Source organism: Lissotriton vulgaris, chromosome 4_1 (genome assembly GCF_964263255.1).
Source record: "Lissotriton vulgaris chromosome 4_1, aLisVul1.2, whole genome shotgun sequence".
Lineage (NCBI taxonomy): Eukaryota > Metazoa > Chordata > Amphibia > Caudata > Salamandridae > Lissotriton > Lissotriton vulgaris.
Genome location: NC_141691.1, coordinates 650169949 through 650197727, shown reverse-complemented (window position 1 = coordinate 650197727; position 27779 = coordinate 650169949). Strand labels below are relative to the sequence as shown.

The following is a 27779-nucleotide window of genomic DNA, read 5'->3' as shown; positions in this document are numbered from 1 at the left end:
AGTAGCTTCAAGGCAAAGGCATTCAACCTTCATTGTGGAGTGCCTTATGGCTTGTCTCTGAGCCTGACCCTTTATAATCTGTATGTGGCCCCTCTGGCTGAATTGGTGCGCTTATTTGGGTTTCAAGTGGTTTCGTACGCAGCTAAATCTAAAATTCTGGTATGCATTTCCCTCAGTGGAGGAGAAGTTTCACCAGTGTATGTCTAGCATTCGTTGCTGGATGAAAGATAATTCTTTGAAGTTTAATGCAAACAAAACTGAGGTGCCACTGTTCGGCTCTCGAGTCTCGGTGTAATATCTGGTAGCCAGAAGCCTGTGTACATCTCTTCACTTAAGTTAAGTCAGCTAAAAACCTCTGTGTCATCATTGATGATACCCTGAGTTTTGACGCACAAATGAGTTACACTACTAGCAGTTGCTTTTATAATATAAGCAACCTGAAAAATATCTTCCATTGTATCCCATTGGAACTCCACCAATCAGTCATTATTGCCCTTGTCACCTCACGGCTGGAATATTGTAATGCACTGTACGTTAACGTGGATAGTTCTTCCCTTAATAAACTTCAGGTTGTGCCGAATACTGCCCGCCTTATCCTCAACATTCTCAAATGCCTCTCGGTCAGGGATGTGATCCACTCCCTTCACTGGCTTCCAGTAAGGAAGCACATTTCTGTCAAGGCTGTGTGTACAGTCTTTGTTGTTCTGCACCAGAATGGCCCCAGCCAACTGAATACACTCTTTCATTGGTACATTCCCAGTAGGCCTCTTAGATCTTTCGGCAAAAAATGGATGATTCCAAGATTTTGGAAAACTTAATGGGGAGGGCGTTCCTTTTCAGTCTTCGCAGCCAAATTATGGAACACCATGCCCACCTATTATATCGCGGAAGCAGATTCTCCTATGAGTTTTAAAAAATATTTGAAAACCTTGCTCTTTTTCATCATATAATCCTTGATTTCCTAGCAGCTCTGCTCCTGTTGACCTATCTGTCTCACTCAAGTGCTTTGGCACCCACAGGTTTTGGAGCACTTTATACATTTTGATCATATCATATCATAATAAGAATCTGCCCTTAAAGGATTATTGTCCCTCACAAATGCTTTTCACAGTAAATACATAAGTCAGGCCTACAGTCTTTGTCATATGTTTTCCAGATAAGCAGATCAGTGATTTGACATCTGGCATAACCGTCCCAAAGGAATCAATCATATCTTTTACCTTCATAATTGGCTTTTCATTATCACCTCCTCAGGACTACTATCTCCAGCACACGCTTTTCCACAAGGTAGCCATCGGGCAAGCAGTACTCAGAATTACAAATCTGTGAAATGTTACTGTTGGTAAAACAACATACAAGACCGCTAAAGATTTTCTACCTCAATGCTTTAAAAAAAAACACCGGCCATTTTTTTGGGAGCACTCCTTTCCTATTTTCCCAAACCCCAAATTTATTAATATTTTCCCTATAATCTTAGAGCCCTCCATTGGAATCCACAGACCCTTGGTACCTTTAAAATACCCAGGTTATTGGAAAAAAAGGACATACATTTAGTGTGGATACCTTATGTTGAAAAACGTTATAGAGGCCTAAGTGGAAGCTACCCCAAATAACCAAAAAAAGGGCTGTGAATTCTGAGGGGAAAAGTCTCAGCAGTTAAGGGGTTAATAAAGCCAATAGCGTTTTAAGAGCTGTTATACCTGACAGCCGTGTCCTTGGCAATAGCCTCCTATCTTCTCAAAGAGGTCAGAAAGACTTTTGGGGCTGGGGAAAGAAGTAGCACTGGCCCTTTTTGGGCCACTCCCCCCTTCAAAACTCTCCATGGTGCCTAGTGGGTGGATCACTGCTTGAAGATTGTGATCATCAAGCAGAGATTCACTATGGAGAGACAAAATTAGAAAGCTGCAGGTACCGCACCTAGAACTGGTGCGAACTAGGGGAATCCAACTGTTTAATTAAAACAAAGCATCACGGAGGCCCAAGGCGGGAGTCGAAGTGATGTGATTTCTGCCTAGTGCTCTGAATGTCAAAATGAAAAAATTCAATGAAGTGCAAATTAATGGCAGGAATATCTACGACTGTCTTAAACAAATGCTCACTCGTAGTGGTGTTTATTGGCACCCCCAAAGCTTTTGACTCTGTCAGCCATGGTCTCTCTACGGAGTCTCAAAAGGCACAGAGTTCCTTCATACATAAGGGATGTAATAAAAGACTTGTATACAGCGTCTTTCAAGGACAAAACTAGTTAAGCTAAACCAGAAATAACAATGAAATCTGGAGTAAAACAAGGTGACTCGTTATCCCCCCTGTTGTTTAACATTGCCATGGCTCCCATAATATGTGATCTGTAGAAAATTGGCAAGGTCTTCACATTCGGCTCATATGGTCTTATTGAGCAGATCATCACTCTAGCATTTGCTGCTGATATATCAGTACTCTCAAAACAATGGGGTTACCCAAAATTAATCCGAGGGGCCTAGGTAACTTACGATACAGACAAACAATGGTCCGATCTGAAAAAGCAACAGGAGGCATAGGTGAACTGAATATATCAAAAGATCTCTTATCACTATATGTCAAAGAAGAAAAACAGTCTTGTAGATTCAATCCTCAGTTGCACGGTTAGGGCAGCAGACAAGATTTCAATACCAGAAGCTTAAGACACATACACATAATTGCATTTCTGAAAGTTCAGTATTGCATATAAGTCAGTCTCAAACAACATTTTGATTTACACATTATATTGTAAACTCTTAGATCCACAAATGGATAAAGTCATAAAGATGAGTGCTCAGTGAAGGTGCTCTTGTAGATAGGGAGTAGAGAAGGGAAAAGAAGAAAGGGGGGGTACTTTTGACCTTTTCACAAATCATATTATTGTACGTGGAAGCCTGTGTGGCTGTGCGGTATACAATTTCTAATAACATATATCGCATCTAGAAGTGGTTCAGTTGTTAAGTTGCTATTGACACTCTGCACAGATATCAAAATGATGCAGGCTTAATGAAAGAACGTCGACGTTTCGACCCAACACCTGGGGAGGAAAAGGGGCCACTGAATGCCTCAAATGTGGGTCTTCATCAGGACTAAGAAGGAGAAGAAGCGTTCTGGATGCCGAAGTCATCCAACAGAGAAAATAGACCATGAAAATTTGATGAGACGGAAGGGCCCAAAGCTCCACTCTGAAAAATGTCCACTTTAATATGTGGTTGTACCACTGACCATAATGGGAAAAATAACCCAGAATGAGCCACCACATGGTAGTACAGATAGCCAAATGTATCATCATCTGCTTAGTGACACGCATGAATGGATGAACGAGATTCCAATTGTCTGCACCTACTATCTAGCGAAACCATAACCAAGGGAACGGGCTTGGCAGAATCAGTGGGGGGAAAAATCCTGTTGAGCTTGACTCTAGTCTGGCACTGTGAAGAGACATGAGAGGTGTGGGATAAGTGGGAGCCCCTTGGGACACTGGTAAAATACCACTGCTCTTATCATTTTTGTATTTACCCAGCGAAGCGGGGGATTGAGCCCTGTGGGGCTCTCGCTTCTGGCTCTGTGCGCCTGGCACCCTCTGGGCACAGCCCACTCTGGGGACAGTAGCAGGTGGAGAGTTTGACTGGGGCGGTATACCTGTGAAACAATAATGTAGGTGTCCTAAGGCAAGTTCAGGGAGGACATAAACCTCCTGCAGATTAGAAGGGCAAACTGATTTTCTGTATGAATACAGACTCTGAAAGCAGGCCCTCACAACCCTTCTGACTTTTGGGTTTCAAGCAAGAGGTATCAGAAACGTTAACATAGGGATAACTGGCTTGTGGCAGCCATGAGTTTATAGAGAAGTCACTTTTTGATCCTTCAATGTCGGCTCTTCTATCATTGTGAAGCAGAATTCACTAAGAATTGAATTGTTCACCCCTTAATAGAGAACGTGAGCTGGGTTTAGACCGTCGCGAGACAGGTTATTTTCACCCCACTGATGATGTGTTGTTGCAAAAGTAATCCTGCCCAGTAAGAGAGGAACCGCCGGTCCAGACATTTGGTGTATATGCTTAGCTGAAGAGCCAATGGGGTGAAGCTACCATCTGTGGAATTATGGCTGAATGCCTCTATGTCCGAATCACCCTAAACTGTAACAATACCACAGTGCTGTGGAGCCTTACTTGGCCTGGGATAGCCAGACTCTTGAGCCAGTGTGTGGAGCTGCCAAAACATGGACAGAAAGGGGCAGCCTTCATCGCCCTTAGTGCATTGCATGTTCGTGGGGCTCCCAGTGCTAAATCATAAGTAGATGACCTGATTTTGGGTCAGAGTTTCATAAGTAGCAGAGCAGTTTCCTCAATGCGATCTATTGAAAGTCATCCTCTGAGCCAAGCTTTTGTCTCCGTCCGTGGGTGCCCACAGACCACCTCCATTATAGCGAGGGGTGGGTACCTCTGCTGCTATGCCGGCGGGAGGGATGCAAAGGGGGGAATGTGATCATGTGGGAGACTTCGTCCACCATGTGCTGACTGGCACGGGAGCCTCCCCCTCCAGTTCCTGCATCGACGGGTGCAGAGAGGGGGACATGATCCCTTGCAGGGCTACCAGATGGCTGAACCAGGATCCCCTCTACTCTCACACAAGTTGCTGGGAGGCAAGCAGTCCCGGATGGAACCTCCTGAGCACTGTCCTAATCCTCAGAGTGCATGGCCACTCTTGTTGTCAGACTGCCATGTGATTGGGTCCTCGGTCTGGTCATTCAGGGCCATCTGGTTGCTGGTCCATCTGAAGCCATTTGATCGCCCTGCTGTGAAACCAGATAGTCCGGTGGTCTGAACGACGAGATGGCTGGCTGGCCAGCCGGCTGGGCTAACTCCAACTTTTATCCCCCCAGGGTTAATAGTTGAGAAAAATGGGCTTCCCAGGCTGGGCCGTGGGGAAAGGATGAGCCCTGGGTTTAACCCTACTTGGTTACCCGGGCTCCAGAGAGGTGGAAAGTGCACATCCAAGGCAGCAAACTGAACCCACTATACGGTTGTGACCATCAATCCCCAGGGCAGGTTGGCTGTAGGTCTGGTGAAGATTCTCTTGTTCCCCCACTTGATTTGGGGTAAAGAGTAGAGACCAGCCCTGCATGAGAACCCATCCCTTAGAGCACTGAACTGGAACGCGAGAACGGGAGAGCTCCAAGAAACCCTTGGCAGATGCCACGGCCTGGTCATGAAGGGCAGAAACTGTTGATGACCTGCGCCACCCAGCAGGTACCATCAGTAGGTTGATTCAAGGCTTACTGTTCTCCTAGGAACAAGCTGGCCAGGCAAAGGGGAAGCAGCAGGCTCGGGGAGCTCCCTCCCCCATTCTCGGGCAGGGAAGGAGGCAATGATCGCGCCCTCGGTCAGAGCTCTAGTGAAGCCCGGGCTCCATGCACCAACATCCCTGCCACCATGCACTGTGGGAGGAAATTAGCTCCGCGGTCACGGACAGGGCGGCCTGTCTGGGAAAGGTCAAGACTGGAGTCTGGTTGATTGGGCATAGCTGGGCCTATTTGGTGACTGTGGGCTGACTGGCTAGAAACACCTGACTGTGGCCCCGGTCAGGGCTTCGAACCACAGAGCGGACAAGATGGGGCTCCACAGGATCAGGGAGCTGACAGACCTGACTCTGTGAGCTCACCAGGGCTCTTGGTTCCCTTCCCCAGACTGCGGTGGTGTAAAGAGGATGATGCCTCAGCGTAGCTGGGTTTAGACCCTAAACCCAGCCTGTTTAAATCCTGCCGGGTCATGGGGTGGGGGCCCCAGGTCCGGGCCGGGCTTCATCCTCTAGCCTACCATGTCGCAAAGGGCATGTGATGGGGTACTGCAGGCATAGGAAGGTTTTACATGCTTGGCTTGGTTGAGAAGCATGCAATGATGCCCGGGCCAAGGCTCTGGGGGGTCCTGGGGTGGGAACCCCATACTATGGCCCGTCATGTGTACAAGCACCTGGGATTTGGGGCCTCCCCTGTGTGGCCGGATTCAGAATCTCCAGCTGGGCACTGAAGCAGGCACTCCCACTCTGGGCTCTGTCCTCCACAGGTCTTGAAAAATCATGAAAATGTTACTAGACTTGCACGTTGAGTAACCTGAATAACCACTATATCTTGTGACATTTCTGAAATACATAGATTTCCTTCATGCCTATTTTTCACTTTTTACATTTTAGCATATTAATTGCTCTATACCTGCTACACAATGATAAACCATTGTAAGGTGCTGCTCAGCTAGTGGCTCTAGGTTCCTATTGGTTCTTGAAGAACCTACAAGCAATATATATCCCTGTAACCGGAAGGGTCCAGCTAAGGTAACAGTATTTTGCTTTAAAAAATATGCCGTAATTTTTTTTTCCAACTCAATTTTAAAAAAAAGTTTTTCAACTGTTAATGTTTACGGGAAAACCTTGAAGGATCTACACATATGACCCCTTGCTGTATTCAAAATATGCCTACTTTTCAGAAAGGTATAGCTTTCCAGGATCCACCATTGGCTTCACAAACAATTCTACCACTAACTGGAAGGAGTTTAAACACCCCAAAAATTTTGAAAAATGGGCTATGTCCCAGCAAAATGCCAAAACTGTGGTGAAAAAATATTTCTTCGGATTCAAGCCGGTCTGTTCCTAAAAGCTAGGAAGATGTTGATTTTATCATCGCAAACCCTTTGTCAATGACATTTGCAGGGAAAAAACAGACTCTTTCTTCTGTAGCAATTGTTTCCCAAAAAACCCCAAATTTAGCTGTATTTTGGCTAATTTCTCGGTCCCCTCCAGGGAATCCATAAACCTTGTATACTCAGGTACACGTTAAGAAGAACTAAACTTAAAACAGTGGTATTTACCAAAAGACATTGGAGCCAACCCAGATTAAAGTCTACCACATCCACAACTAGGTTTAGGTCGGTCGCAATATAACACACCAATCCACACTTTGCACGGCCAAATTTAAAAGTTTTCACTGCCAGAATACAATATTAATTAAATCCAGACAACTGAGTCATTTCTTCACACCATGTTTTTGGAATAATAAAAATGCAAATGAATTCAAAAATAATATCGTATCTGGGTCAGACAAATTATTCAATCCATGGACATTTCTGGAACATAGACTTATTTCAGTTACATTAACATCCATATCTCCAGTTATTCAATTACTATCTCCACAGGGCACCTTTGCCAATGATGCTGGCAGCCAAGACCAATCCTCTATTCGCATATTGTTTTTGGGTAGCCACTCGTAGAGCCAACACCCTAATTGGGGATTGGTGATCAACAGACCAGAACTGCAAGAGTGATTATTCGATGGACCCGCTGCTCCTCTAAGTACAGGATTTGGCTTGTTACTTTCAACTGTTTTGCAACCTTGGTCCACCTTAGACCCCTTACCGCTTGCAACTGTAAATGCAATTGTTTTGCAACCACATTTGCGGTCGCAAAACAATCCTATCTCCCCCCTAAGACTCGATTTCAGTAACGGGCACCCTTGGCACTCCCATTCCTAATAGTGACTCACAAAACCTATTTTACGAGTAAGTAACAGATTACCGATTTGCCAAATAAGGTTTGTACATGCCACAACCCTTTTTAGCGGTCACAAATGGGCCAATTTCTCATTTGTGACTGCTAAAAAACAGTCATGCATCTGACCCAATGTCCCTCACTTGCTGGCATTCTGCATCACACATTACTGTATGGTATGTTTTAGTTAAGGTCAAGTAATAGAGGGTTTTATGACATTTCTGCCTCACTGTAGGTGAACCAGATCTGGAAAGGGTTGCAGTACGTGTCAGAAAATCGAAATGAATGAAGCGATTATTCAAAGTTTGTAACATGGTATTTTTTCCAGCACATGCCTACATTCGAAGTCTTTTAAAGATTTTAAGTTAATGTAAGAAGCAGAAAGGCCTCGATTCTTGCAACCTTGCATTACAATACATTTAAATGAGCAGTTCTGTGGTAATTCTAGCGATATTAAAAGATATAAAAAGTTGAGTTAGATAACAAAAATTATTATTTACAAACATCTGTAACACGTTACATAGGAGACACTACAAAGCTTGCCATCACCACCAATCAGAATAAAAAAGGCAGCAACAACTTTGTTCAAGATTTTTGCGACTGGCAGACCCAGTTTGCTGACCACAACCAGAGCAGATGGAGACTGGGGATCTTAAGTAGCCACGGTGTGAACCAGCAATAGCACGCAGGATAAATTGCATGCTGTGGGATCCAGATGAAAAAAAACCTTCCACTATATTCAGAGGTCAACAGGAAATTAAGGGTAAAATCTGGATACCATTGATGAGCAGTAAATGCTCAAACATGTTTCTGTCAGTCAATAAATGGCAGTTTGTAGTACATAATACTTCCACTATCTTTCTACCCCTAGTGAACAAAGGCTCCATATACACCTTTTTGTTGTGAGGAACAGATACAGTCTTTGACCACACTTCCTACTCTCACTACTTCCCACCAGCATTATTTTACCTGCATGTCACTTCATCAATGTCTATACCAATGATCCTCTGAATGACACTACATCTATGGCTACTACATACCTAAGATATGCTTTAAATGTATTTTAACACCACATCAAACCACCTACCCTGAATCTACAACTGATTTAATGTGAGCAATTAGGTTGTTTGTTGAATGTGGGGTGACCCCTGCTCCAGCAACAGCCATAATCCCTGTTAGGTTGAACCACTAAAGTCACTAAATTAACCTGGGCTTAACACTCTGGTAACTTGGCACAAAACCAGTCAAGCTTAACTCAGGGACAATGTGTAAAGTATTATGCAGCACACAAACCTTAATAAAGTAAAAGCACAACACAAAAAATCCCACCTCGATTTATAAAAATTACGTGTAATATTTACGAAATTATTTGACACTAAAGAACAAAAATACAAATAGCACAACCAGATTTATAAATTATTAAAGTATAAGATAAAAACTAGGACCTAAAAGTTCAAAGTGACTACTGAGGACATCTAGTCGAGGAAAACCAGGTCAAAATTAAAAAAATGTCCGACCGCAATCGAGCATGGGTACAAGAAGTGGATAGAGCCTGGTCAGTGCTTACTTATGAGTTTAGAAGAAATTTCAGCAAACATGTCTTGAGAAAGTAAAGTTCAGTGGGGCAAGGCTATAGGTGGTGTCCTAGGAGGAGGTGTTGTCATCGGGGAGTGAATATTTCCATTTTCGTACTTTGTCTCTTTTTTGGAAGTTAAAAATCTCCCGCTGCACAAGGCTGGAGACTGTAGCCAACGAGGGCTCCACAATGCCAGATGTCACTTCTGCTAAAGGACCGCTGAACAGGATTTGCTGCTGCGGAGAAGAAGGTAGTGGAAGTTTCTGCACAGTGAGGATGAATGGCAATGCACCTTTGGTGGAAAGACAAACAGTTTGGTCCCAGTCTCGTCTCAGTTATTTTATTTGTTTATAGCATTTGAAAAGTATAAACTCGCATCAAACTGGTATCCTGGTGATAAGCTTATGTATGGGCACAGTACTGCTGACATGGACCATGCACACGAGCGGGGGCAGAGTTTCTTAGAGAAGAGCCAGATCTTTAGAGCCTTATTAAATGTCAGCAGTTCCATTGATGACCCAAGGGAGGGTGGCAGTCTTTTCCACAGCTGGGCCGCTTTAACTGTAAAGGCCAAAACCACCTTCTCCTGACTTACTGAATCTATTTAGGTGAACAAGATTTACAGAGCTCAAGCAAATATTTCTCCCAGAAGAATATACTTTCAGTTTATGTTGAAAAGGCTCAGAAACCTTGCCCTGTAATGCCTCAAACAAAATGCACATGGCTTTAAAGATGATCGTCTTCTTCAAGGAAAGCCAATTGACCTCCTTCAGGGCATTGATTGCAGAGGATCTACGGAGTCTGATTAAAGCATGTTTAGCTGGTGCCACTTGGGCTCTATGAACTCTAGTATTCAAGTAGTGAGGAGCTCCAAGTAGTAATAGGGCATTGCAGTAATCCAACCTACTAATTATGACACTGCACATGCTGAGAAATTTAGCTTGGGTAGATCTCCTGAGGCTACCAAGGAGCACAAAATAAGTGCCTGTGACTTTAGTGACATGGCTCTCGAGAAATAACTTATCATCAAACAAGACCCAAAGATTGTGGATTGTTCCCGTTGGCTGCAACTCCTCTCCTATTGAAAGGGGCCAAAAGTTGGGTGGGAAGTATCATGGGTATTCTTCTTGCTGAGCAGCCGAGAAATTCGGTTTTATCCCCTTTTAGCTTGAGAGAATTTAAGGTCATCCAACTAACAGTGTCTGACAAGCAGTTCTGGAATGCTGCCACTACATACTACTGGCTGCTATATCAGTTTCAAAATTGACCAGTCTGATGCCATATGCCGTTATAAGAGTGATGAGTGGCCTTGTAAAGATGTTAAACAGGATTGAGCTGAGTGACGAGCCTTGCAGGACTCCATGTCACAGGCTTTAAAATTTGGAGTGGTAAGGGGGCGAAGCAACAGCCTGACACCAATCAGAAAAGTAGGATTCCATCCACATCCACACTATACCACTCACTCCAATTGAGGCTAGTCTGGCCAGAAGGATTTTGTGCTTGAGCGTGTCAAAAGCAGCCGACATGTCAAGCATAATTAAGAATGTCGACTGGCCACTGTCTACCCTCATCTGTAACTCGTCCATAGCAACTAGTAGAAACTCCATGCCAAGTCCAGGTCTGAAGCTACATTTGTTCATTCTATAGGAGAGAGTAGGTTTCCAGATATTAGAATAGCCTTCTGCTTACATATCACTCAAATATTATCACTATAAATGGAAGGAGCGATATGGGCCTGCAATTGCTGAAGACCAGAGGGCCCACTGTGGATTTCTTTAAGAGGAAGGTAACTATTGCCTTCTTCCACATATTTGATACAGCACCTGTCTCCAAAGATTGATTTCATAACTACAATGTGGTAGGAGGGGTGAGCTTCTCTCCTAACTCTTTCCACAGTCTAGAAGGTAAGGGACCAAGGGGAGATCCTGATGAAGATGGCATGACCATGGTTTGGAAGCATTCCTTTGAGATGGGTTCAAAGGTATCAAAGCTTCAGACACGACTCTCAGAGGAGGCTGGTACGTTTTGAGTTGTGGTGGAACCAAGCACCAGTGCGTCTGTACTTGCTATGGCTGTATTTTCCACATTGTTTGAGAATTTCAATCCATAGGCTGTTAGCTGAGAGGCACCATCAATGTCCGTAAGAATTCTGCTGATCTTCTTATCAAAGAAGTCCCCATGATCTTTGCAGAGCTCTTGTGAGGGTGTAACGTCCTGCTTCACAAAGTCTGGGTTAATTCCCAAAGAATATTGAAAAACTTTTCAGCACCATTAGGGGCTGCAATGATAATATTGGCATCATAAACAGTCTTAGCTTTGCCAGCCTCTCTATATTTGCATAACAACAAGTTATTTGAATTTCTTTTTGGTATAGCATGTACGCCATTTTCTTTCAGGTTTCTTGAACTCTAATTTTAGCATTTTTAACAATTCATTGTACCAGGATCCACATGGTCTGCGGTGAGATTTCAGATTGGTGAGGGGAATCGCTTTATCCAATGTTTCAGAATCCCCTGCTCGTATGCTTAGTAATTAGACTACACTGAGTTCTTAGGATCAAAGATGTTTGAGAGGTATAAAATTGGTCCCATTGTTGGCTTATTGAATTTACACTATGCCCTCCCTTTGCTTGTTGTCATGGAGGCCAGCTTGGAGGGGAAAGGATCCTTCACCAGCATATGGAATGATTTTAGTGCATCATCAGTCCAGTATAAAGGTGAAATATTTTTCACGAGGATCAGCCCATCAGGGGCAAAGTTAAGATCCAAAGTATGTCTAACCCGATGAGTAGGCCGTGCACTCATTGCTCTAGACCCAAAACTTCACATGATCCTTGCACATCTTTAAAAGGGAAGGAAAGATCCCCCTCCACCCAGAGACTGGATTCACCCAAAGTAAAGAAATTAGAATATGCGAGCACCATGTTGGAAAATACTTCTATCAGGAAATGGCGGTGTAGGGGTTGGAGACCTGGGGATCTATAGCAAAGAATGCCTATAAAGGCAGAACCTTTTTCAGTTTTCAAAGTAAAGCTCAACACCTCAGGACCTCCTAAGTCAACAAATGAAAATGAAAATGTGGAAATATTCTGTTTTTTGTAGGTAATGCCTACTCCTCCCCCTTCTTGTTAACACATAGTTTGTGAACTGCTTGAAAACCCAGCGGACAGGCCATGCCTAAATCGGCTGCTGAGTCGGGGGTGGACCAGGTCTCTGTTATAAACAATTTATCTCAGTCACCAGGTTATAGAAGTAAATAGATTTCAGTAGCACGCTTTACCAATGAACTGGCATTAAGTAGACAACTTCACAGAAAAACAGACTTTTAATGCTGGTATATGGAAGGAGCCCACACCTGATGTTAGTAATGATAGGCATTTGAGTAGGGGTATTATACTGCTTACCAATACATAACAATTGGTCTCTTGTGTAGCAGATCCTGATCCTGTTCTAGTAGGAGTGATCCCACACAAAACTGGGGTGAGTGGACAGGTGAAGACGGCTTACATTTTTGGTGCACTGTCTGCATGCCCGCTGCACGTGTCCTCTGTTTGGTCGCACCAGCATCTGACTGTAATAGTCTTCTGAAAAAAGACTAGATGACACCCAAAATGGCTGTTGGAGAAAGTCCCGTTCTGACAGGCGTGGACCAAAGTTAAAAGCACAAAAAAACACAGTAAAACGACCTCAGGCCGATTTCTAGAGTCCCTCAAGAATATGCAGCTATAAAGTGTAGACTTTAATGCGGATTTAAATTTGAGCAGCAAAAAGTAGGTCCAGTAAGCTGCATGGTCATGCCAGCATCTGACTGAAATAGAGCTCCAAAGAAGAAAACTAGACCAACACCCAAAATGGTGGTTGGAGAATGTCCTGCTCTGACATGTGTGGGCCAATGTATAAAACACACTTTAGTGCAGTAAAAAGCCCTCTGGCTGATTTCTTAAGTCCCCAAGAATGTGCAAATATAAAGTGCAGATTTTAAAGCAGATATAAATTAGAGCAGCACAGCAGTGCCATCCTCTGACTGAACTAGATCTTCTCAGAGGAGTTTTTTGCCCCAAAAAAAGCTAGTCCCAAGTTTTAGATTTTGGTTATCTGGTTACCTTTAGTGGCATTTCTAAGGGCCCAGGATTGTAGAAGCACCACTTGGAGGGTCAAGACTCACTCAAACTGAGTCCTGATATGGTTTCAAGATGGAGGAGCCTTTTCCGACTCTAAAGTTCTGATCAAGAGGCCAGCCAATGGGAAACATTGTTTACAACGCTGCCATCACATGGCAGTGCTATTACAATGTGATACCTTTACATTGCAAGTCATTAGATGACTTGCTGTAGGGGGCGCTAAGGTATTGGGAATGAATTCCAAAACCTTCCCTACTGTTGCGCAAACTGGAGTAGGAAAAGTAAATACTACTATTCCTAAGTCTAGTGTGCCCCCTTCAGCAAGTCGTTCCAATGACTTGCGATGTAAAGGTATTGTGTACTAACAACGCAGTCGTTGTAACGATCACTTTGTAAAAGTGCACGATGTATTAGCATGCGTTGTGACATGCTATATTCCAGCCAACTAGCCCTTGAAGTCACTCTGGTAGTCCTGGGTTCAAGAAGTGGAACAGGGCTCAAGCAGCAGGGCAGGCCTCTGGGGGTTCAAGGCAGGCTTCAGGCAGAGGAGTAGTCCTTCCAGGGACTGCAAAGTGGTCTCCTGAAGTACAGAACAGGCCACAGCAGCTAGCAGTCCTCTGATTTGTCCATCCACAGGTACAGAAAGTGAACTGAACAGAGGGTCTGAGGATCTTATGTTTACATTTAGTACCTTCATTCAAGTAGGAGAAGTTTCTAGAGAATTTACTTTGCAGTTCTTGGAGTTTCCTCCTTCTATGCCCTGGCTCCAGCCTGGTTGCATGAGCAATGAGGTAGTGTGAAGTCATTTGTTTAAAGGCAGGGCACAGTCTATTGAATTGCAAGTGGGGCTGTGCCAGTGATGGCGATTCCAAGCACACCTAATTCCTGTATTATGTAACTGTCTGGGAGGAATAAACAAACTCCAACTGCTAACTGCACTGAGTCATGTGACCCAGGAACAAGTTGCAGGCACAAAATAGCTATGGCAGGAAAATGCCAACTTTCTAAAAGTAGCATTTTAAAAATTGTAACTCAAAATCTGACTATACCACTAAACAGTATGTTAAATTACAATTTCCTAGACAAACAACATGAATTAACTACCTTCCCTAATCAAATGTTGGCAATTATGAAAACCAAAATTAACCTGTGGGGGTAGTAGGCCTCACAGTAGTGAAAAACAAATTGATGAGTTTTTCATTACCCGGACGTGTAGCACTTAAAAGTAGGATTTCAACCCCTATGGGCTATCCAGGCCTAACTCAAGGGTTTTGTATTTTCAATAAAAGGCAAGTTTATGTCTTAGCAAGGGAGTTATACTGCCAAGTCGAAATGGCAGTTTAAAACTGCATTCAGGCTGCAATGGCAAACCTGGGACATGTTTTAAGGAGCTACTTAAGTGGGTGGCACAATAAGGATGCAGACCCACTAGTAGCATTTCATTTACAGGTGCAGGGTATATGGTTTACCACTTTACTAGGGACTTGTAAGTAAATTAAATATGCCAGGTGTAAGCCAATTTAACCATATTTAAGGGAGCAAGCACAAACACTTTAGCATTGATTAATAGTGGTTAAATGAACAGACTCCTAAGGACACAACTAAACAAATTCAGCAAAAATAGAAGGGATGAAGACAAAATGTTTAGAGGTGACCATGCAGAGAGGGCCAAGTCCAACTCTTAAAATTTCTACTTTAAAGTAGATGCACTATAGTTAATTTGCAATCCTGGCTGTAGTTGTAACTCGAAAATTAATTATAGAACAATACATCCAATATAATTTATTAATTTAAGATTTCCTTTGCATAATCATAGTAACTCAACCTATGCCTTTAATTTGTTTACATGACAATTAAATTAAAAATGTTTTTAATGCAACCCTGATAATAATATACACCTTAAGTAGCCCATATTTGATTGATTACAAATTAAATTAAATACCCACCCTTAACTAACACTAGCACTGAACGCACCCCTTGATTAGTATGATTTAATTTAAATACTGTTCCTCACTCTAACCTTACTATTAACATTAATCCTGAACTAATTTCCACTTCATTTTATTTGATTGCCTAATTAGTTTATTCTAGAACTATTACAAACCATAATTCTCATCTTGAATTAATGTAAATTAAATTGAATTCAATAAGTATACTTTATGTAGCCATAATGCTCCCCATAACCCTTAATGACTTTATATTATGTTGTGTGGCTTAGAGATTTAGCATGTGGTCATTGAACATTTTTTGTGTTCCCTCCACAGAAAATATGCATATGTAGTGTTTTTTGAATGATGTGTGACAATAATCATCAACACTTCAAGTGTACAGACCAATGTATGGAATGGTAATAATGTTCTAGAAATAAAAAATGAAATTAACCAGGAGGAAAATGTCACCACTCGTGTCATGTGTAAAGTTGTGAGCTTAGATGGTGGAGGCATCAGTTAAGGTTTGTGTAGCTCAAATATGAAAGTTTTCTGGATTTTCCTTTCTGACCAAGTCATTTTAATTATGTTTTTGTAAAGGAATTTCTATGATTTTTATAAATATGTGTTAATGTGATGTGAAAAAATAACTATATTTCGCCCTTTAAAAAGTTCATCAGTTGTTTTTGGAGGAGGGATTAAAACACAGGTCTGTAGACCTGTGGGAGGGTTAGCATGAAGAGTTTTTAGCACCAGATCATGAAACATATTTACAAAGTAAGGCCACAGCCCCAATGTTCACTGCCAAAGGACATCTGCAGTGTGTTTAGGAAAGACCCTGCATTCAGAGCTTTATTCACATGATCCAAGATACAGCAGTGCTAATTTGGATGAACTTGGGGGTGAATGCAAGTTCACCAGTACTCAGTGAGAGTGACTGAATGCATGAACTTTGGGCCACCCTGACATCCGGGAGCCAAATGACAGGCCATTCCCACGGAAGTGGCAGCACACAAACTTCGGCCTTGCCAACTGGAGTGGCTTAAGGCAACATCCTCCATACAGACCTCACAGGCAATAGCTAAAAGCTGAGTGGAATGAATTCTGTGGGCGCAAAGCTGAATGATAAGCCAAGCCGACTCTACAACCAAATGGTGTGATGCATTTCAAAGGTTGTGCAGTGCTGGTTTTTGTACTTTGGGGTTAGGTGCAGTTGTTAAGCTCAGAATGCTATAATACACTGCCCGAACCAGTGAACTGGTTATGCAGTGGATACAGAGGTTGGCTGCAGGATTTCAGCACACAACTCTGGTTGCAGGCTCTGTCCAAGAAAAGTCAAGTGCAAACTCTAACCTATGAATTTTGAGTGCCAGGGTGTCTTGCTCCTACCTTAGTTTTTTATTTCGATGTAAAGAAAAACTAATTCATGTTGCCAGACCACTGCTTTCAATTTATCCCAAAAATATTTAACACAGCAGGACCTAGGATATCTGTAACAAAACCATGTTTAGTTACCCGCAAAGGAAGCCTACGTTCCTGAGCAGATAAAAGAGGTCTTTCAAATGTCAGTTGCCGAGGTCTACCCTGTTTATTTTTAGCCAAACATTAATAGCCCAAATAAAAAAGCATTATGAACAGAAACTGCTTTAGGTTGTATGATAATCCTATACCTATTGTTACATCTGGGAGTCTCTAATTGGCAATGGTATTCAACTTTGTCCACATAGGGACCCGTACTTCTAACTCAGGATAAGGGGATTACACTCCCCTTGCTCTCCCCTTGGTAGCTTGGCAGGAGCAGACAGGTTTATCTCAGAGGCAGTGTGTTAAGCATCTGTGAATATACACAGTAATACAGTGAAAACACTTCAGATGGACACAACACAGGTTTTATAAATATAAGTATTCTTTAAAAAGACTTAGCACAAGACCACACACGACAAAAACTCCACAATACTACACTTAAGATTGCTTAAAGATGGTAAACGTTGCTTAGTTGAAGTTGATGATAATTGCGACAAAGTTCTCAACAAAGTACCTGGATGTGTAACGCAAAGTAAACAAAAGGCTTGCAAAAGGGGAGGTGCCGTGATCCAGGGGAAATGATGCGTCGTGCCTCAATGCTTGCGCAGAGTAGGGGATGCGTCGTAATCCTTACCGGTGCAGAGGCGATGCGTAGATTCTCGGCCTGCGGGCCCGTTGCAGTGCGCAAGATGGCGTCATGATGTGATGCGATGATCCGGTTGCGATGCGAGAAGATGGCGCCCTTGATGCGACAATGCGATGACGCTGCGATGATGATTCGTAGGTGCCCTGTCAGCCCTGCAACAACTCTGTACTTTGGAGCCGTGACAGGGCCAGCAACACGCTTCTCCGGTGATGCGATGGCGACTCTCTTGATGGCGTCATGCTTCCCTGGTGAAGCAACAGCAGGCAGCTTTGATGAACAAATGCTTCCAGGGAGATGCGGCGAAGGCTCGCTTCTCCGGTGATGCGACAATTTCAGCTGCAGCGGCGACACGATTCTTCTCGATGCGTCACACTACCAGCTCCCAGCGACACGCAAATGTCTGGAGTTGAGAATTGCCAGCAAGGAAATTCAGAGGGGAGCTGGAGATGAAGTCTTTTGTCCCTGAGACTTTAGCAGGAGGCAAGCGCAGTTCAAGCCCTTGGAGAATATTCTGAAGATGATGAAAGTCCTTAAAAAGTTCCTTCTCCTTTCTTTGGCAATGAAGCAACCCATGCAGGCCAACCCAGCAAACAGCAGACTGACAGAGGGGCAGTCAAATTCGTGCAGCGTCCTCGGTTCTTCTCCTAGGCAAAAGGTTTCTTGTTCCAGAAGTGATCTAAAGATCCTGGGTCCCTATATTTATACCCCAAAATCCTTTGTTCTCTGAAGGCAGAGAGGCCTCTACCTAGTCCAAACCAGTTCCTGAGCACTTTGTTTACATGACTCCTTCTCTCCTATCACAGTGCAGGGCAGAGACAACAGCCGCCCCACAGGAGGTGGAGCCAACTCAGGGGAGGGAAGATGCAGCTCTGGAGCACTTTGTTGACAAGATTCCTTCCCTCCTTTCACAGTGCAGGTCAGAGACATCAGACAAGCCACAGGAGGTGGAGCCAGCATTGTAGATGGAAGGCCCAGCCCTATTCAGGGACCAGGTGCAACTCCTCCCTCCCATCTAGATGCATATCTCTCTATTCACCACTGGGCTGCCCCAGCCTGTCTCCCGGAATCCCCCAGCCCTGTCACTCACAAACCCAGACAAGGAATACACAACCTAGCAGAGGCAGGCCTGGACAGTTAGGCAAGAAAATACCTACCTTCTGAAAGTGGTATTTTCAAACACAGAATATTACAACCAACTTTACTAAAAGATGTATTTTATTATTCTGATTTCAGGCATACTAAATCCGAATTTCTACCAGTCAGTTAGAATTATAAAAATGTAATCATCTAACTGCCCATTCTAGCCTATGGAAAACAGGTAGCCTTGCAATAGTGAAAAACGAAAATGGCTGTAGTTCACTATAAGGACATGCTACACACACCAGAGCATGTCCTACCTTATACTTACAAAGCACCCTGCCCGTGGGCCTACCATAGAGGTGTCTATTATGAAACAAAGGGAAGGTTTAGGGACTGGCGAGTGGGTGCACTTGCCAAGTCGACATGGCAGTACTAGACTGCACACAGGCCTGAGAAACACTTTACAAGCTGAGCTGTAGAGAGGTGTGGCTCACTGGTTAGAGGCGGCAGACCCGAGTGCAGAGAACGGCCCGGGACCAGGGTTCGATTCCCGACGCGGCAGGGTCTTGGACCAGGATCAGCGGACTGATAATTCTCGCATCGGTGCCCACTCCGACCAGGGAGCACACTCGGCAACTCTGGGCATTAGCTTGCCTCATCTCTACAACGGCCCCCACAGACGCCAGGGATGCCTGGTTTCACCCTGGAGATACCCAAAAGGGACCATCTCACAGGGAAAACCAGGACGGGTTCCCCAGCGGTCTACAGCGCCGGGACACTCGGGTAGAGTAACTGTGCGCTATACAAGTATCCCACATTTACATTTATTTACATTCTGTGGGTGGCACAACCAGTGTTGCAAGCGCACCAGCAGCATTTGATTTGCAAGCCCTGGACACACATGGTGCACTGTACTAGGGGCTGACAGGTAAATCAAATAACCCATTCATGGAATCACCAATTAGTACATCAATTTAACATAGGGAGCACTTGCACTGGTGCACTGAAGAGAAGTGGCACAGTTCCCAAAGCATATAACCAGCAAACACATATCAAAACAGAGGAGGCAATCCGTCAAAATGGAAGGGAGACTCACACCAATGATGCCAGGTCTAACACCTATTTATTAATGTTTCAGAACAGAAAATGATATCAGGTCATGAACACTGATGTGGTTTATAAAAGTATGTATAACATGGCTAATCTCTCCTAAGTACCACAGACCCATCCTAAGGCCTAAACATTCCATGATTTGAATGATGATGGCTCAAACTTTGTTTATCCTATTTGGTTACTTTTAACAGAATTGTCCCCTAAGAAAATAAGAAAGGCATTCATATCCCCCCTCCGACCATATAAACCACTTCTAATTTACATCTCATTTGCTCAGGTCAGAACTTGATTTCAACATTTGATTAAAAAACTTTTTTAACCCTGGGGATTAATTTATTTGGGAAAGATTTTTTAGTGTGTTTATGAATATCATGCTGATTTATGGCCATATAGTACTCACTAGTTAAAGCGGGACACCATTCAGCCATCATATTAAGTGACTGTCTACTTGCCCTGAGGAGGCGACTACATATTCCGGATGCTGGCATGAACGCGCTGCCTTACCGGGATTCTGCTGCTAAAACACTGTTACTTTACACATCATTGGCACAGGTCACTACTTGATTTTAAAACTTGATTTTAAAAACGTTTTAATCCTGGGGTTTGAATTTAATTGGTAAATATTTCTTAGTGTGCTTACGAGCATTTTGCTGATTCGGAACCAAACAATACTCACCTGTAAGAGTGTGACAGGTCTTTAGCTCAGCATTCCTTCCAAATTTGTTTGATGATACAGACTGATAACTGTGATGTACTATTTATAACTGAAATATGAACTACTCCTGATTCATCCATAGAGCTGGCCTTGGCATGTCCTCCAAGATTAAAAATCTTTCACACGTCATGCATTTCCTGGAAGGGGGGAGGAGTGGGAATAATTTTTAATGAAAGATGGAATTTCGTATCCCTCAATTTAGATGAATTAACTGGTTCAAAATTGTTGGATTTCACTCTGACAGCTGAAAGAGGTTGTACCCTTTCTGGTATTCTATGTTATCGCCCTCCAGGCCTTCTAAGCATATATCTGCAAAATGTCATAGGGGTCATCTCCAATATGGCCCTGCCCCATTCAAACATTTTTGTCTCAGTAGACTTTAACATGTGAGCTGAGGGGGATCTATCCCTTCCATTGAAGAAACTGCAAGAGTCATGTAAAATGTTGGGCCTATAACAGCTAGTACAGGGCCCCACACATCAGAGTGGTCAAAGTCTTCTTTGCCACTCAGGGGTAATCACAATGGGAGACATCCTACCCCTCAGATGGACTGACCATGCATTAGTAACCTTTCTTCTTCATGGAAGGGAACTTAGTACTTCTAATCTGGCAGTACCCAGACTGTGATCTGCCAGGGCATGACATAAACTCAACAAGGCAACACAAGACTGGCTTTTTAACCTGTTTTTCATAGATGATTCTGGTAGAACAGTGGGAGAAAACTACAAAGCTCTGGAGGAAAGAATCTTAGATACCCTAGATGTGGATATACCCATTAAAGATTTAAAAATCTACCCCACACCCTCCGTTCCGTGGTATAGTGCATCCCTAAACATGCTAGCACAAGCATGTAAGAAATTTGAGAGACGGCAGTGCTGCTCCTATATAGAGAAGGACAAAGCGTTTCTAACAAATTCTTTAAATTACTACAATAAGAAGATTGGCAGGGCAAAAGCAGATTACCATGCCAATGCCATTCTTGCTGCTCTAAATAATGTCAAAAAGGTGTTTGCCATTATGTGAGAAGTTTCAAACCTAGGCACTCTGTGACCAGCCGGGATCAGCAGTAGATGTTCCTGTAGGGTGGCGACGTGGGGAGGGGAAGGGGCAGGGTGGAGGGTAGTAATGTATGGATTACGGAGTTTAACAGGTAAGTAAAAATATAAATAAATAAAACAAATTTAGTTGCGCGCACTGCATCGCATTTGGTGATGCAGTGTGCGCAACGAAATTTGTTTTATTTATTTATATGTTTACTTACCTGTTAAACTCTGTAATCCATACATTACTACCCCCCACCCTGCCCCTGCCCCTGCCCCTCCCCCGCCCCAGCCCCACTTCACCGCCCTGCAGAAACTCCTACTGCCGACCGCAGCTGTCTGTGACAATCTTGCTTAGTTCTTTGCATATCCTTCCCACTTAGGGCAACAAAAGCAAAATAAACAAATGATAGACAGAATGTTAAACAATGAAAACATTCACCCCCAGTCACAAAGATCTGGGCTTAATCCATTGTTCTTTTGCTCCCCACACAACTCCAGTTTGGAACCAGCTATATGCAAATCAGTCTTCACCGTGTTCCTCATGGGAACAGTCCAGACCAAACTACCAAGCAAGATCCTCCCTGGAATGAAAACAAGCATCCTCAGACTAGTTTGGGGGTATCTTTGGCATTTTTCTGCCCTTACACCATTTGTGCCTTCAATCTGCCATGGGAGATGTGACTGGGTGTAACAGATGTTTAGACTTTGTAAATTCCTCCCAGACAGTCACACAATAGAGGGATAAGGTGTGCCCAAATGCACCATCTGCTAGCAAGATGGGGGGCTTTGCTGAGCACAGTCCCATTAACAACTGAATAGGGAGTGTTCTGCCTCCACACAAAGGACCTGTCACCTTCACATTGCAACTGCAATCAGCTTGGAGCCTGGGCTGGGAGGATAAGACATTTGATGCAGTTAGGAGCCACTGTCTAGAAGCTTCTCCCACCATCAAGATAGAAGGCATCAGGGTATAAATATAGGACCTTAAGATAACAGCTCTTCAGTTCACTCCTGGACCTGTAGAAGGACTCTAAGAGGACTTCCTGCTGCTGTGACCTGTTGTGCACTGTGCAAGACTGCTTTGCTATACCTGGATGGACTGCTGTGCTGCCTGGAGCCTGTCTTGGACTCTCAGAGGCCAATCCTGCTGTTGAGCCTGCCTCTTCATCTGAACTCAGGACTACTAGAGTGACTTCAAGGGCTAGTTTGCTGGCCTCATGTTCAGAGCCACAGGGATAAAAAAGGCTCCCACCATCTTGAACCTACACTTGGACCCAGTTTGAGGGAGTTCTGAACTCCCTGATGGTGATCCACCAGTACTGGACCCTTGGTTGTGGTGTTAAATGTGCCCAGACAGCCAAATCTCAAAACTGAGGACTTTGAAAAAATGTGTCCAAAATCTTCTCTCTGAACTACGTGGAGACTGGGACCAACCTGCTTGCTATTTACCAGAGGAGCATCACCAGCCAGATTGAATTGCAGCTTTTCCTGCTGCATTCTTCTTTATAGCAGCAAATCCTTTTCAGCTGTCCTTCACCTTGGGAAACTGTCTTTGGTTGTAGCCCTCTTCCTAGTCTCGCTGGCGACTTCCAAGAAAAGAGACTAAGTGTGAACGTAGAAATGTTCGCCATAGCTTTGAGCCAAGACTCCCCAAGGACAATGCGCCTTCCTCTGACATTGCCTGCAGCCTTGCCTCACTGAACTTTACCTTTTCAGAAACATGTTCCCAAAAGTTCTTCTAAGTTTGTAGTTAAAATGCTGTAGACAGCAGGTTCTTGAAGAGAAGAGTTTATTCACAGACTACATGGTAGTAGAGCCCACACAGTGCAGGCTCCACCATGCACAGCTCAAAGTCCAACTGCCACACTTCAAGTGGGTTCCAACCTCCTAGGTATCCAGTGACATTCCATGTATTGACATGTAGTAATACATCAGAACACTCAACTTCAGACTCTAAATAGGACTATGGAAAGATGCAGTAGAACATGAGATGCAATACTACAAAGTCCAAAGGGAAGCACAGATGGGTCGAATACACCTCTTGTATGTGATCCCCGCTCCATTGTGGTTGGCCATATTTATTTTACCTTAACCCGGCCTCACATGATTAGATGTTCGCAGTTAGCTCTATGATCTTTTAGGAGCTGGTTTTTACTACAATCTTTAAAAATTCATACCTCAAGTTCTCCTGATTGGGTTGATGCCATTCTGGTGTCAAATAATGTATTAAAGTGTACTTCTAATATAGTGTGGGATTTTTCTTGTGTTTTCACTTTATTACTGTTTGTATGCTGCATAAATACTTTACACATTGCATCTAAGTTAAGCCTCACTCCTTTTTGTGACAATCTACCCTGGGCTAAGCAGAGCAATCTTTTGTTATTCACCCTGCAAGGGACTGGGGCTATTGCTTGACCAGGGCTCACACTTCCCCTAATAAACAACCCAGTATCTCACATTACTCATCAAATCAACTAACTAGCACGCATGCTGTAGATACCCTTAGGTACCAGCTCAATCCAGAAGAAAAGGAAACCTATGATTCAGGGAGTAATAGGACCCTGCCAAAGGCTTTGTGTGGAGCCTCCCCTCAGGTCTGGGACTCTCAGGAACTCCTTTTCACAGAAACATATGATCATGCTATATTATTGACAGCATCATAGTGGCATGATCTGCAAAAATCAAATAGCAGTACCTGCAAAAACCTTAGATTTGAGTGAGGTGGATCACCTGTTTGAATATCTTGGGCAACAATGCAATCTGTTGGGATAGTAAAGTTGACTTTTTGTACTCATTAAAATCGTTGGACTACTTCATAGTACTGATAGCAACTGGGTAATTCTTGAACCTCTCTTATATCTCTGCTTTTTTGAATTTCTATTTTTTTCACAAGTACAGCTATTGAAATTGAGATATTTTCTAAATGCATTTGTTTGTCTTTTTCTTCTAGGTTGGATGCATGCCTTGGATATGGATTTCCAATTCCAGCAATTCCATTGTCATCCTTGCTCCTAATGGAGTAAATGAAACAATGAATGAACTGCCGTGTGATACAGCACACTATGCTTTCCTTGCCTGTGTGGTGGGGACTTTAAGCCTGGCGATATTTTTACGCATATCTTCATTGCCAAAAATGATACTTCTACTTTTTGTATCCATTTTGTATATAGCTATTTTAGAACTGAGCGGGTATAGGAAAGCAGTGGGGTAAGTTTCAAAAACATAAAAAACATCTTAAATGCATGAAATAAATGTTAACGTTTTTGAATCAGTAAACATATTGATAATGAGGAACATGTTCTACATTATTTTTGCTACTGTTCATGCAAGTGTCACAAACAACGGTGTCTGTCTAAGGGCCATTATAAGCAATTCAGTTGAGTTTGGTCAGAAATTTCATTTGATTTGATGTATATTTGTAAAACACACAAAGGCCCCTTGGCTTCAAAGCACTGTAGTGTAGAACAAAATGCAGAAGTCTAATAGGATCCAGAGAATATAGTGCCTATTATACGTTAAACAACCAGGTTTTTGGTGTATTCCGGAAAGGGAGATACATTTCCAAGGATGGGAGACAGAGGGCAAGAGCATTCCAGAGCCTTGCTGCTGCAACTGAGAAGGCTCTGCCTCCCCATTTCTTCCTCTGAGTTCTGGGCATACTCTCTAGAGTTCGATGTGCTAAACGGAGGCTTCTAAGGGGCATACACCTTTTAAACATGGCTTTAATATCGACTGGACTTAAAGTTTAAAGAGCTTTGTGTTCTGTACGTAGATCCTTAAACCATACGTGTTTCTCAACCAGTAACCAGTAATTCAGACAACTGCGCATCACGGCTGGTATTTAACATCTCCCCAACGCGTTTCGAAGCAGCATGCTTCTTCTTCATGGGGCAAAGTTCAACGAATGACGGAAACACTGCAACCATTTTAAAAATGTACTCTCGTATGGAGTCGCATCCTTAAGATTGGAGGCACCTTTGGTTAATATGTCGCACGGCATCCTCGGCCGCGGAGGATGCACCACCCGGATGGAACGCCAGATAAAATGTTGACAAATGCACGGACCCCACCAAGGGGGAAGAAATGAACTACAGCTACCAGTATGCCCCACTGGAGAGTACATACAAAATGGAAATACATGGTTGCAGTGTTTCCATCTTTCGTTGAACTTTGCCCCATGAAGAAGAAGCATGTTGCTTCGAAACGCGTAGGGAGATGTTAAATACCAGCCGTTCCTGGTAGAAGTGTTGGCAGCCAATCATATTACAGCATGAGGACTGTTGGATTTGTGAAGGATCCTCTTCACTAGATAAACAAATTTGTGTTCAGGTTAATATTTGTCAAACTACTGAACAGATGAACACCAAATCACAAAAAGCATGATCTGCGTACCAACATCTAGCTTCCTGACAAATTTGGTGTAATTCCGTCTAGCGGTTTGGACGGTGGGCTTGTTCAAGGACCTATGGGAATTAACATGGGAAACGCAAATTTTTTGACACGTCCCCCCACCCCCTTTTTTCTCAGCCCCTGCTAAATGAATCGCCCCAAAACTTTCCAGGCTCCAACTGAAGTAGCTGAAAAATTCTTTTGAAACATTTCATGAAGATTTATTAACCGGCACCAAAGAAATAGACAACTGAAAATCACCTTTTTGATAGAAACTCCTTCCTATCTACAACTTCCTATCTACAACTATGTAAAGTTAAGAATAATAAATGTATGCTTGCCTATTTGAACTTAGCTTCTCAAAATTTTGTTCCTCGATAATTTTGACAAGATATTCTTTATACACAATATTTTTAGCATCAATACTCTATCAGGCAACCTGTTGTAGTTTGAAGTGCAAAATGCACAATAGGTGCTCTTTATCCCACCGATTAAATTCGAAACCCTAGGGTATTGTTTTGGAATGGTAGCGATCAAAAGCACTCCGCCCATAATCAGGACTTAAACGACTTCTATTACAGGTTATGGGCTAAGTTCCTATTCAAAAATGAGTTTGCACGTGAATGAGAATTATCTGTAGTGTGGTAATTGTCACATCCTTCAGTTTTGCACTGATAAATTGCGAAAGATCAAAACTGCTGACGTGTATTAGCGAAAAGAGACATGGAAAAATAGACAAAACATGTAGGAAATGGCATGAAAACTGATTCTGAATGTCATGTCTCGTTATCCTATTGATAAGTCAGAAATTTAGTTATTTACCACATGTGCTGAATACCTCATTCTGGAGTAATGTACTACAAGTACCAAATACCTCATTCTGGAGTAGTGTACCACATGTGCTAAATACCTCATTCTGAGGTAATTATTTTTACTATGTATAGTAAATGCCACAATCTATTCCGACAAATGTGTAATGTGGGCCTAATAGTACACTGTAGACCTCATGTATGATTGGCAGAGTATTTGTTGGGCTATTTATTGCACCTGATAAAATCGGACTCCACTGAGTCGAAATTAAACGTGTATGAAACATGTTACACCAAATACATGTTTTGTGTAATTAACCTGCTGATTTTGGTTAAGAAACAAACACTAAACAGGTAAGCAGGATTATTGCTTATCCTTTCAGATGTTCTGGTAACCTGCCGAGCTCAGTTATAACAGTTAAAGTAAATCAGTTAATAATTGATTCTCCTAAAGGTGGAAACTTCGTAATACTGATAATTAATACAGTTATTTTTTTTATTCATGAATGTCCATAAAAATGTATTTTGATTTTCATAACTTCATAAAAACAATTATTGACAATCAAAGAGCCAACATGTTTTGCAACAACGGTCACTCTTTCAGGGCTGGTAAACACTGTGGGGGAGATTTACAATAACTTGCGCATCCCTGCGTATCAGGAGGGATGCGCCAGTTATTGTGCGTCACGGCTCCGCCACCGTGGATGCTCCGCATTTACAATGCGGCACACCAAGGGCAAAAATTGACAGATGCGTGACGCATTTGCTTGCGTAAAGGCGGCGAATTGCAGGAGTTGCATCGCAAGCGCGACGCAGCTCCATCAAGACTCGGGGTGCCTTATCCTTAAAATGCTGCGTCAATCCTTACGCCTGCTTCAAGCAGGCGCAGGGTTTTGACGCAGCATGGCCTTAAAAGTGGCTGAGTGAAATCTTGTAGATTTCACTCAGCCACTTTTAGGAGGCATTCCTGCGCCGGAGCATGTGGCGCAGGGCTTTACAACGTGATGCATCTCCCAAATGCATCACGTTGTAAATACCCTGCAGCATGGCGCTGGCTTTGCGCCGCCACTGTGTCACAAAAGTGAAGCAACGGCAGCATAAAAGAGGCGCAAGGGGCTTGGAAATCTGCCCCAAAATACATACAAAAACAACAATTACGTTCTTCAAAAGCTAGAGAAAAATTTTAAAAGTCACTTTGCAATATCTGACGGTCTATGTCTATACATTCATGTTTGTTCCTCATGTCCATGCTCCCACAGTATAGATCTTATGTCAATGTATTATATATGAGATTTGTGCT

The 27779-nt window shown here is 43.1% G+C and overlaps 1 protein-coding gene and 1 pseudogene across 2 annotated transcripts in view; both read left to right on the top strand.

Moving 5' to 3' along the window:
• Positions 1–27779, top strand: part of ADCY1 (adenylate cyclase 1) — a 1293742-nt gene that overhangs the window by 1114252 nt on the left and 151711 nt on the right. For both annotated transcript variants that reach the window (XM_086966836.1, XM_086966835.1), the window contains one exon: positions 24232–24488. In XM_086966836.1, coding sequence (XP_086822962.1) covers positions 24232–24488 — 257 coding nt within the window. The remainder of the gene's footprint in view (positions 1–24231; positions 24489–27779) is intronic.
• Positions 1738–4386, top strand: LOC147722379 (28S ribosomal RNA; annotated as a pseudogene).